We start from the raw sequence: 13,119 nt of genomic DNA on the forward strand, positions 1-13,119 counted from the left end.
GACCAGGGTGGGTAACAGCGTGTGCGCAGACACCTCCCCTGACCTGACCTTCTCAAAAAATATGACAGATCTGAATTGGAAAAACTCGGAGCTCAATTTCGGAAGTGATCATTTCATTCTGGCCTCGATCCTTAAAAAAGGGGTGAAGACGCGTCGTGTGCGTCGACCGAGGATCACCGAATGGGGATTATTTAGGGAGAAACGAGAGAAAGCTGCCATAGGGAAAATCACAAACATAGAGAAATGGACGGAGGTCATCGCGCGTCACGTTGAAGAGGCAACCAAGACGATTGAAGGGGACGATGCCCCGGAAACAATGGATAGCAAACTGCTTCACATGTGGGAGGCAAAACGCGGTATGGAGCGCAGACTAAAAAAGCAAAAATGGAACCGTAATCTTAGAAGGCGGATTGCTAGACATAACAAAGAAATTGAAAATTACGCGATTAAATTATGCGAACAGAATTGGTGCAGCAGATGCGACGAGATGGAGAGGGGCATGAGCCTTTCCAAAACGTGGGGTCTGCTGAGACACCTATTAGATCCGACCAATTCGAAAACCCTATCGGGAATTAGATTATCAAAAGCCAGGCTCGCGTATGAGGGTACAGACGCGGAATTTATGGACAAACTGATCACCATGTACATTGGCGATACGCTTAGCACCCCCCTCCCGGAATATGACGGAGCCCCCAATGAGGAGCTCGACGCACCCATCACGGAGGCGGAGGTCAGGGCAGTAATATTGGGACTAAAAACCAAATCAGCCCCGGGCCCTGACGGGATAACAAACAAAATTCTAAGAAATCTGGACGATGCCTCCATCAGCGCTCTGACGGAGTACATGCAAGAAATTTGGACTAAAGGCCACTTGCCACGCCAATGGAAGATGGCAAACGTGATCCTAATTCCAAAGCCGGGCAAACCCCCTAAACTAGAAAATCTAAGACCCATTTCCCTAACCTCATGCATGGGGAAATTGATGGAGCGCGTAGTCCAGACCAGACTGACGCACTTTATGGAGCAGAACGATCTGTGGCCGCACGAGATCATCGGCTTCCGACCGGGCTTGTGTACGCAGGACGTGATGCTCCGACTAAAACATGACATCATTGACTCACGTTCTAGAGACGCCAAGGTAATCCTCGGCCTGGACTTGACAAAGGCTTTTGATAATGTTAAACACGAAGCGATACTCCGCGGTCTCCAAGAAATCGGGGTAGGCGCGCGAACATTCGACTATGTAAAGGACTTTCTGTCAGACAGAACTGCCTGCATGAAGTTCCAAGATATTGAATCTCCAACACTGAAATTAGGAAGCAGGGGCACGCCGCAAGGCTCAGTTCTTTCCCCGTTCCTCTTCAATGTGGCGATGAGGGGCCTCCCCGAAGCTCTGAGAAACATACAGGGACTAAATTTCAGTATTTATGCGGATGACATCACCCTCTGGACCAATCAGGGCAGCGATGCTAGCATCGAGGAGCGCCTGCAGGCGGCGGCGGATACTGTCGTGCACTATGCTGCCGGTAGGGGTCTGTCGTGCTCACCGCAAAAATCGGAGTTATTCGTCTACAACCCAAAGTCGCTCCGGTGCAAGCGTAGCTGGGAATTTGACATTAAAATAGAGGGGAAACCAGTCCCAAAGGTTAACCAAATCAGAATCCTAGGACTTTTCATACAGGAAAACGGATATAATGATGGGACAATCAAAAATCTAGAGGGCTTTGCCACACAAGCACTTGGCATATTTAGAAGGGTCGCGCTGAAAGGACGAGGCCTGAAGGAAAGAAGCTTGCTTAAACTAACCCAAGCATACGTAATAAGCCGCGTGTGCTATGCCACGCCTTTCTTAAACATCAGGTCAGAGGAGAGGAGGAAACTCGACTCGCTCATTCGACGGTGCATAAAGAGGGCCTTAGGCTTACCAATTACCACCTCCACAGAAAAGCTCCTCTCTATGGGAGTGCACAATACCTGGGACGAAATAGCGGAGGCTGTCAGAATTTCGCAGCTTGAAAGATTAAGCCGAACGACCACGGGCAGAGCTATTCTCGATATGGTAGGCCTGCAAACAGACAGGGGACTACGAGGCAAGACAAACATCCCGCTGGACTGCCGAGAAAATATAATCATTCCTCCCCTCCCTCGTAACATGCATCCCATATTCCACACGGAGAGGAGGGAAAAAAGAGCAGAAGCACTAATCAAACGCTTTGATTCAATGAACAGCAAGTCAGTTGCGTACGTGGACGCGGCAAGTGGCAAGTCGGGTGCGGCGGTCGCCTCGGTGGTCGACGGCCGAGGTGCCCCCGTATCGGCCGCCACCATTAGAAGCCGCAACTCGGAAACGGCTGAAGAAGTTGCGATAGCGCTCGCTTGCGTGGGAACGGAAGGAAATTTCATAATTAGCGATAGCAAAACGGCCATCTGGAATTTTGGAAAGGGCAGGATTTCGCCCGAAGCGGCAAGGGTTCTGGCCAGTAGACGGCTGAACAGAAAAATTAGCCTAATTTGGACCCCTGCACACACGTCCGTTCCTGGCAACGAGGCGGCCCACGAGTTAGCCCGAGCTCTCTACTTCCGGGTGGCTGTGGAACCGCCCGACTGCCGGAACATGGACGAGCGTGTGCAAAATTATACGGAGATTGTCGAAAATTATCGGCTACGCAGGAGACTGGTGCCACCACCGGATAAAAGTCTAAACAATAGAGAGCCAGTCGCATGGCGGCGCCTGCAAGCTGGGAACTTCGTAAACCCGGTCTGGGCATACCATGTTATGCATGACAGAGAAACCGATAAGTGCAAACACTGTGGGGCGAGAGGGACCCTCGATCAGATAATCTGGGAATGCGCTAGCTCACCAGGGGCTAAAGCAAACATAAATTGTAGAGAGGCCTGGGAAGCCCTGCTGCGGAGCGAGGACCCTACTCCACAGCAACACGCCATCCGCCTGGCGGAAGAAGCCGCGAAGAGTCAAGACCTCTTTGCTTGCTTCTAATCGCGGAGGTTCCGGCCCCCGTCCCCAAGGCCTGTGTGCCGGGGACGGGGAGTAGGGGCCTCCTTATCCGGCGGTACAATAAAGTTGCTATCATCATCATCAAACGGGGCTCCAACTCGCGCCGTCGCTCGCGGCGTCGCGGCGGTATATAAGCAGCTGCGCTTGCCTCTGCTAGACACTCACGAGGTGAGATGCCTCCTGGAGACAGAGCTGCTCGTTGGAATGAGAAGCGAAGGTTGCGGCGTGCTACAGAGACTGATTTTCTAGGTGGCTTTGGCTCAACTCTTGCAAGATGGGCTGGGTGGGAATCGAACCAGGGTCTCCGGAGTGTGAGACGGAGACGCTACCACTGAGCCACGAGTACGATGCTTCAAAGCGGTACAAAAGCGCCTCTAGTGAATGCGGTGTTGCCTAAGAAACGAGCTGTTTCTAAGGCTCAGGCGTGCGTCGCTTGCTCAGGTGCACATTTTGGTGCCGCGCCGAACGCTGCGTTGCTCGACGCTCACCGCGTCCAGTGCGGGGCGCGTTGTCACTGCGCCGTAGCACATTGTCTTACACCCCTTGGCGGGTCGACGGGAACGCTGTCGCGTTCCACTCTTGAAGGCGAAGCAGAGTAACGCATGAGTAGTTTCTTCGTCTAGCCGAACCAAATATAGCCAAGCAACAGCAGTTCACCAGGCTAAACAGTGGTTCAACAACTAAAATAAAGGCTAGTATGCTTCGCATCCTGGGCTTAACCTTAGCTAAGCCACAGCCATTTTTTTTAACTGGTTTTAACACACGAGGTAATATGTTGAGAGAAGGACCTAGGTGGTCGCTTAAGCCCGCTAAGCGTGAAACATTGGTAACTACGTCAGGATGAGAGCATAAGATTAAGTATAGGAGATTAGCAGCGCTGTCTGAGATCCTATAGTTGGTTCCAATACTAATTGTGTTAGGGAAAACACAGAGCAGAGATCAAGAAAGTAGTTACTTCGTGAAGAAAATGGGTAACAGTGCGGAGCATATAGTCCAGCATATGTTGGGGAAGTTGAAATCCCCCAATAATATAATGGGGTTTGAAAGATGCCGCGAAGTAAGGGTGTTAAGCACATCGTGAAGCTCAGCAGTGAAAGTGAATGGGTAGAATGGAGCGCGGTAGCAAACAACGATCGTAATTTTACTGTAACCGATATCAACGCAAGTGCACACAACTTCCAGGTTACAGTGAATGTGGACTTGATGACATCACAGGGACTTTGAAATAGCGATTAGTACGCCTCCGCCTTTGCGAGCAGTGCGATCGCAACGGAAGATACGAAATCGAGACAAGTCAAAGATTTCACAATCTTGCATATGAGGTTGTAGCCACGTTTCCGTTAATGCAATAATACCAGCATGACAGCAATCGATGAGCGATTCATGTTCCTCGCGTTTGTGAAACACACTTCTAGCGTTATCAACAAACACGGAGGCTTGTGGTGTTTAAGATACGCCATTGCACCTCGCTCATTGCTATGTAGTAGGGTGATGACGCAGATCGTCAGGTATACGCTTGCGTGATCTGGAACACCACTTTTACATCGCTTAACGCTGTCACTTGTTGGATAATATATATAACATAGATTATCAATGAAAAGCTTGTTAAAACGTAGTCTAAATGAGAGGGAATTAGGCTGGTTTTTGCCAAATTGGAGAAGCTTTTTTCTAGCGAGCCTTGTCGCAGGCGAGAAGTCCTCAGATACTGAAATATTACTACCTTTAAGTTGGCTGCGCGACGAAAGTATGCTCTCCTTAATTGTAAAGTTTGATAGTTTCATTATAACCGGACGACACTTCGTATTTGAAAAAATCCCGATTCGATGCGCCCGTTCAACTCTTTGGTGGCAAGGCATTTCCCATCGCTGACGACAGGGCATCCATAGTTTGTTGTTCAGTTTGCAGCCATGACTCACGGGAATAGGGTATGCCGTAAAAAAAAAAAGTATTGCGCCTTGGTCCGTCTTCCATGCAAGTCGTCTGGCGCGAGACTATGTGCCCTGCTGCTTTTTCGACCGCTCAGCATTTTCTTGAATTATGGCGAAATCATTGCAAACAGTGTCTAATGCTTCAGATTTATTTTCAAATGATTCAAGACGGCGGAAAATATCGGCTAGTTTGCTTTCAATTGATTTTTGGCTGGTTTTCACATGCTTCATATCTGATTTCAACTCGGACGGACCTTTAGTAAACTCGACTGTCGTATTCTTTGTCTTTAAGCATTAATAAGATGGTACTCATCTGATCAGACTGAGATTCGGGAAGACTACTCGAGGCAGAGAAATATTGAGACGTCTTCTGCACCCTTGGAGGCCCCGGGCTTTCCTCGACGTCGCCGCATTGCAACAACAACAGCGCCACGTCGAGACAATCACACACAGTAGCATATAAGACAAGTGGGCATGGGAGCAGCAAAAGTGAGCGATTATCACTCCGTTTAGCATACAGGGTCAAATTGTTACGCACTTGTGGAGCAAGCAAAAGTTGCACATGAGGCATATAGCGCTACGAGTGCTGCTCGCATTCCCACTGAAGGAGTAGCTAATCAGCAAGCTGCTTTTGAAGGGGCTGTGAAAGGGTGGTAAATCAGGCGGTGCCGTCGTCCTAGAACCGATGGGGTGTCCGTCTAGCGGTAGATCCAGGAAGGACGGAAGTTAAGGAGACCACACGTGTGGGTGACGGGTTCTTTACGATCTTGGACAGCATCAACGCACGCGCCCACAGTAGGGCAGATGTGGATGAGCGCAGAAGAAGAAGGAAGGGCCAGCATCAGCAAAATCTGTGGAGTGAAGGAAAGTTGCGCATGAGGCATAGTGCAACGAGTGCTGCTCGCATGCCCATACATATACCGTATATTTCCAGCGTTGAACACGGACCACCTAGCTGTCTTTCAGGGTCGTATTGCTCTACAGGAAGGACGTAGTAGACACCATGTACGAGTCAAATACCCGCTGCAAAGTTCGCATGACTTAGGCCGCGAGAATTTGGGCGCGTTCGTGGCCAATGGTTAGAGCAGTAAGGTGAAGTGGTGTGAGACAGAGGGGAATTTAAAAAAAAAACGGAGACGGTACTTTTCTTATGTACAACTAGGGCGCCACAGTTTTATTAAATTAAATGTATATTTGTTTGTCCGGTATGACGTCTGCCATGACGTTGAGTATCCAGTCCACGTATTTTGAGACTCTCGTGTAGACGCCAGGGTAGGCGGCGGACCCGCAACCGACGCCGAACGAGACGATGCCGATAGTTTCGAAGAAATTGCGCCCGTCCCGGGTAGAGTTCACCACCAGCGGTCCACCCGAATCTTGCTGCAAAGAAAATATACAAAGACGTTCGCTGTAGGTCAGAAAGAAAATGAAAGCCACGTGTGTTCGGCGGCTTGTTCACGTGCGTCCGTCAAAAGTAATCGAATTTTTCCATAATCAAATCTCCGTTCGGTCCTCACAACGGTTATTTTACTTACTGCATCGCTTCCAACGCAGCTGCCTTGAGACAACAGTACACATATGTGAGGACAGTTTCATGTTTTGGACTGCAGATACATGTCAATGATGTCAGCAAAACACGTCATTATGCAGCTTGATTATCGCCGCCCACTTCGTTCTTGGAGCCCGAGAACATGTAATAATTGTAATCAATTAAGTTATATAGGTCTTTACGTGCAGAAAACACAATCTGGCTGTGCAAGACGCCGTAACTGGGGAGGTCGAGATTAGTAGCAATAGTGTATAGTTGCTGCGGCGTGACATGGCCGCCGACATTATTGCTTGCAAACGGTGGTGACGATTTTGTTCTGTGTTCTGGCACCGCGACAAATTGGTCAACAGTGCTGCCCACGAATAATCTGTTGTTGCATTGTTGCATCGTGGTACATCGGAGCGTGATAAGAAACGTGCGTTAGTGTATCACCGGCCAAATGTTTTATCCGTTCAGTGACTGTCACAATGTAAAAAAATGAATTAAATTCTAAGGTTTTTCGAGCCAAAACCTCGATACTATAATAAGGAACGTCGATTGGGGGACTCTGGATTAAATTTGACTACCTGGCGTTCTTTATCGTGCATCCAATGCACGAGTGTATTTGCATTTGGCCCCCATCGAATTGCGGCCGCCGCAGCCGCGATTCGATCGCGCACCCTCGGGCTTAGCAGCCGAACACCAAAGCCACCACGCCACCGCGGTGGGTATATCACATTGTGTCAAGAGAAGCACTGTGAGACATTTGTCACTTTTTTTTTTCCTCTCAGAGTTGGCCTGTGTTAAAATGACGCCAAGCCTACAGCGGGCTTTGCACGTACATTCGGGGACCTAACTTTATGGAAGGGTCAGAATTGTGCAATAAAAGCTAGAGAAATTGTGAAGCATCAACGTCACCACGATTCCGGCGCTATGCTTAAAGGTTAAAGTTCAGCCTTCTGTTTTCTAAATGGTCAATATATTGTAAAGAGTGGTTTATCTGCCAATAAATGAAACTTTGCTGGCAGAGTACGACTAAATTATAGAAAAAATAAATTTTCTAACGTCGAGTTAAGCGAATTTTTTTTCTTTGTCTCATTTCAAAGCCAACCTAAGGCTTCGTTGGCAGGCAGCGCTAAACAGACAAGAAGGCAAGGGAGAGACGACACGATTAGTTATAGCGCTCTGTCTTTTGATCCGTTTTGCGCTGTATATACGTACATCCGTGGATCTCGTATCGCCTAGACCAGTCGGAGTGTTTCAGAGTGGCGGGTTACGTTTGACAGGATACAGCATTAGCAGCGTACCTGGCAGGCGTCGACACCACCATCCGTGATGTTCCCGGCACATAGAAAGTCGTCGTTGACGCCGCGAGGAAACTTGGTCTCGTATGAGTCGAGCTTCATATAGGCGCGCTCACAAGACGGATTGTCGACGAGCGGTATCCTGGCCTCCTGGAGAATCGTCTGCAGTCTTCCTCCTGCGCACAGTTTTCGTAGCCGTCAGATGTGTAGGTGCCGCTGCTCTTGGTCGTTAAGAACAGGACTGCTCAAGAAAGCATGCTGGCGCACACTAAACTAGGACGATTTTCTATTCAGTAAATTTCTTGATTTCAGAAAGTGGCGTTCGCAGAGCCGCTGCGGTTGCGTAATATAACAGAATGAACAGCACCTGAGAAGTACGTAGAAGTGGCATTGGATATACATAGGCAGCTCTGTTTCGACTGGCGTCTCTGCAGAGAGTGTTCTCGCTAGTACAGCCGAAAATGATGTGTATATGCGCAAAAGAAACGATTGAACTGACAAGATGCTGCGTAGCGTAAAGGTTCACGTTGTTTGGGAGATTCCTTCATGATTGAGGAGGTAACTTGCCCGGCGTATATATCAACAGTATGTGTGACAAACCACACTACAACCCGTCAGTGATAGTGAATAAACAAGTATAGAAGTCATTTTTTTGTGTTCTCATTTCTTTGGTGTCATCGTCAAGGTTCGATTTCGAGTGAATTTTGTTTATACTATTAACACATCAGGCGCCACAAACCAAACATATCCCTCAGCAGTAAGTCGCGGTGTTGCTCATTGCCTGTATTTTCAATTCCTCAGGGAAGCGTCATTTGTCACGATGACCTTTTTTATAATTTCTATTAGAGTTTTTTATAATTAAGGCAACTTAGATTGAATGAAGGAAACACGACAAAACAAGAATAAAGAGAGGGCAGCAATAAAAAAGAAACATAATGGCAGACCAACTCGCCCAAACTGTCGCCCTCGAGTCCCCGGACACGCTGAGCGCAAAGTGCGTGCTCACCGAAATCGTCGTGTCCCCAGCCGAGCACGGTGGGGTCTTGCGAATCGGGCACGGAGCCCGGCTCGGGCAGGCAGGCGACCGGCTTCTTGATATGCTGCAGCGCCGATCGGTTGAGGAAGAGAAGCGCCACGTCGTTGTAGTGGAACCGGTCGTCGAAGTCCGGGTGCACGTGAACCGATTCCACTTGGCGCTCCACGAAGGGCTCGGTGCTGGCGTCCGATATGCTGACGCCTCCGATGCGGACAACGTATCGCGTGTCACGCCTGCGTTGAAAAGGACAAAAGTCACGATAATATGACAGTGCGTCGGCTACGGGCCAAGCAGAGAGAAAGAGAGGAAGCAAGGATACAAGGAGTCGTATACAACTGGACGAGCGTCCCGTTCGCTACCCTATACACTGGGGGCAAGGGAAAGTGGAGTGCACTTCACTGGTAGTTTAAAATGACACTCGGGACGTTTGCATGATCCAGAAAAAAAGAAAAGTAGCTCGAGTGAACTTGTCCGTCTTAAACTGGCTTATTAGGCTAGTGTACAAGCTACAGGTGGTGCTGAGCGCGCGTTATGTGGCCCTGAGTCATGTCACTATCAAGGAATACAGGCCTTTCACGGCGTCCAAAAAAGACACCTCCTTTTTCTTTCTGGACTTTGGCAGCACAATTGCCCACACTCCTAGGCTAATATGTATGCGTTTCAAGATAACTAATGTGCCAGAGATGTCGATGCGTGAGTGGAGGTCGCAGTCGAGAAAATAAATATTTAGACCTGAATTATTTGAACGTTCCCTGTTTTTACGAGTACTTATCGACAGAGAAGGACAGCCGTTCCTCGAGTAAGTTAATTGTCGAGCAGCCGATGAGTTGGACGCTTTACGCTGTAACCGGGCGTATGTATATTTTAATCCAAGAACGTGTTGCTCTTAATTGGCCACGGGCTCAGCCGGTCCTTTCAGAGAATATTCGCTGGCACACTTTAATTAGGTTCAAGTTGATCATAATGTTCGGCGCGGTGGTAGAGATGATAATGATCCGCCGTTCGTGCGTCGACATGCAGCCACTTCAATCACTACAATAGCTGGCATTACAGTCACTTGCACGATCCTCGATGATTCCTGGGGCTCAATAATCTCTCCCGTGTCCATAATTTCGTCGTCACGCGCTCTTAGTATCTACTGAAAGTCGCTCGATGGAGGGGTTCTTGACCAACAACTGTTTGTTCCAGTAATAGCTGAGAGGTGTAACTGAAAATTTCGGTACTCCAAGCAACTTGCGTCTGCTATTTCTGAAGAGAAAATGATAAATGAAATGCACTATGTAGATATTATACAGTTCTCTCAAGCTTACGGGTTACTAAGTTGCATATTGGAAGCGAAAAATAAAGAAAAATGTTTAACGCCAGATTATATATTCGGAAGCGACGCCTGAGCGTGGTGTGCGGGTGTTGACGTCACTCTGGACGCAATACAGTCATTGATTTTATTTTAGAATTTTTCTTACTAGAATCGCGTAATACCGAGTAAAATTTTTTCAAAACTATTTTCTTTGTTTCTTGCTACCTGGAATAAAGTGTGATCAGCCAACGTTCAAAGACTTCGTCAGCACCAACTCATTCGCCGCACATGTGCAAAGAGAGAGACAGCTTCAATGAGGACTGGTTGGACATGAGGGTACTTACAAGTCGCCATAGTAGCAGTGAGCAGCCGATAGGACCACGTATCCCAAAATTAAAGTTCCTCCGCACCAGAAGTTCAGCACCCTCACACTGTCCCGGAATACGGCCACCTGTGGAACAAGAAACCATAGATGTTCGGCACAGACGGGTCTTCTTTTGCAGTACGACGCTAGAATATTTTAACAGGTGCAGTAATGGATCAGTACAACGATCCGAAAATCTCACCGTAAGAGTGCACACTGCCCCGGTAAACTTATCTTGTGATCAGAAAGACAGGGCTACTCGTTCTCTTGCGCGCCCATGTACACTCTCCTCGCTTCTCAGTGCCAGCTACTGCTGCGTATTCTATATGTCTAGTTGGTAACATAAAGATGGAATATGGGCACAATTACTTATCCCATTCTTAAACTTACATAGCTACAGCAGGCACAATTCGTTCTGACCTAGTATGCTACTGAAGTTGCTGACCAGCATATGTCATAAAACATTTCCACTAGCATTTTGTATGGGTATCGCAACTGAAGTTATGCCTGCCGTCTTCAACTCCTGTTGCTGTCGTTAAGCGATCAACAGATGTCACGATGTTCGCGATGTTTTCGATTAGAGTCTCAGATTCAATAACACTTAGGTGCAAAACTTATCTATCCGCCTTAAGCAATTGGAAAAAGAAAGTTTTTGGTCATAGTCATACGTGCCTAAAGAAACGAATTTTTGTTGTCACTATGAAAACAAAGCTGTTGATGAATGGGGTGAATATTTCACGTGATGTAATGTTCCAGTTCAAAACTAATTACTTTATATGAATTTGTACTTAGAAACTGGAATTTCTCAATGCGACACTCAGGGGATCTGGGACACCTGTATACATTGTTTCTGCGGATATCTGACATGGCAAATACTACCGATTGGTATACCTCTGCTGATACTGCAACATGCTGTTCTATAGCTGGTCGTCGAGAAGGTAAAGCGCACGACACGCTGTATTGCCCGCAGCAGAGAGACCCTGCTTCTGGGAAAAAAAGTTTCCATCACTCTTGCACATGGAAAGCGTGAGAAATAAAGCAGACACAACAGACGCTGTGCTTTGTATCGAAAATACCAAGATATAAAACATTGTGCTACGCTTGTTACAGTGCAGAACCTGTAGTGATGACATGAAACATTTGCGGACCCAAAGTGGAATAACCTGGCACCATCATTTCTTTTTCTGGAAAACCGCATTACGGCACTACAGGCCCTGCTCAAGACAGACACGCCGAAGTGAAAGTTCTGCGTGTACAGAAACGGAGCCGTTCGGTCATTTGATGTTCGTGGAATCCTGCGCTGTCGAGAGCGCTGCACCCATGTCTGCATGCACAGCTCTTACGGGGAAAAAAAGAAACACACCTGCGAAACAGATATAACCACCGGCGTTTTACTTCTGGTGTTTTCATTATACCCAAGACAGTCACCGGACGTCTGCCGGCGTGACCTCGAAAGGAGAAGGCGACATCCCATGGCATAGGTGCTTGACGTATACGTGCGACTTGCAAGGCGGCCTCGCAAACCGCATCGCCACATAAACACAGAGCAGGAATAAGGATGTTTCTCGTAGAAATGGTGCTTTCTCTGCTGTTGTGGAGGTGGAGGGGAACCGGGTAAACGTAGCGAATAGGCTACTTAGCGGGGAGATCAGCGACGTAAGCATGCGGAGCTGGAAGCGAACAGTGCAGAGCAGCGCGTGGTATTAGGGCAGCCTGTAGACTTTCACCGCACTCTATGAAATGTTTGCATACTTTGGGACTTTTCTCCAAGCAATAATTTTCATCTACCTTGCGTGCTTTTTTCATTCTTTGAGGCTGCGCTGCGCGCCCAGTACTTGCACATCATGAATGACATGCGCGTTGTCAGCGTGACATAGCATTCTTGACAGGTAAGCAGCGAGTGCAGAGTTTTCAAGAAAGGAAACGCAAGCAATAAAAGTGAAGATTACTGTTACGGGACAAGATATGCCTAGAAGGGTGCAAACGTTTTTCACTCTTAAAGAAATTTCGGCCCTTTGGGCCGTATCTTGTCCCACAACAATAATCGTCATCAGTCTTGCCGGTATTTCCTTCCTTTAATGCTGTGAGCCCTACTTCGAAGTGACGAGTGGCATGCGCGTTATCAGCATGGCACAGCATTCTCGACAGGAAAGTAGCGAGCCCAGCGTTTTCAAGAAAGGAAACGCAAGCAAGACATATGACGAGTATTGCTGTGGGACAAACATACACCCCAAAAGGCGCAGCTGTTTTAAGAGTGTTGAGAGTGCAAGTGAAAGTAAACACCTACTGAAGTGAGGCCCCTAATCTTTTACATTGACGGCAAGCTTTACAGTGTCTGTAAAGGCACGCCCTTGAATAACGTCGAAACAAGTTTACTTATTTTGCTTGTTTGTTCGAATCCCATTTGTAAAGCACGTCATTGATTGATATACAAACAAACAAACACACTTGTTTCTCCTGTTTGTTCAGATACCGTGATCACCAGGAACGACTCTCTGTACACCCTAAAATGTGATTGCGTTTTGAAGTTGCTCTGTTACCTGAACCGGTGCAATGTAAGGGTTCCGTTCGCTCGGTTATATTGGTTTCATATCCTCCACCATCCATGGCCTGCCGACTTCGATGATAACAACGTGGGCGCGAGTC

General features: G+C 47.8%; 1 protein-coding gene across 2 annotated transcripts in view; it reads right to left on the bottom strand.

Moving 5' to 3' along the window:
• Positions 1-6,116: 6,116 nt before the first annotated feature.
• Positions 6,117-13,119, bottom strand: part of LOC139057368 (venom protease-like) — a 41,923-nt gene continuing 34,920 nt past the window's right edge. For both annotated transcript variants that reach the window (XM_070535413.1, XM_070535412.1), the window contains 4 exons: positions 10,454-10,560; positions 8,783-9,045; positions 7,780-7,952; positions 6,117-6,324 (listed from right to left, as the gene is read on the bottom strand). In XM_070535413.1, coding sequence (XP_070391514.1) covers positions 6,127-6,324; positions 7,780-7,952; positions 8,783-9,045; positions 10,454-10,560 — 741 coding nt within the window. In that variant the 3' untranslated portion in view covers positions 6,117-6,126. The remainder of the gene's footprint in view (positions 6,325-7,779; positions 7,953-8,782; positions 9,046-10,453; positions 10,561-13,119) is intronic.

This window comes from Dermacentor albipictus, chromosome 3 (assembly GCF_038994185.2).
Source record: "Dermacentor albipictus isolate Rhodes 1998 colony chromosome 3, USDA_Dalb.pri_finalv2, whole genome shotgun sequence".
NCBI classification, from domain to species: Eukaryota; Metazoa; Arthropoda; class Arachnida; order Ixodida; family Ixodidae; genus Dermacentor; species Dermacentor albipictus.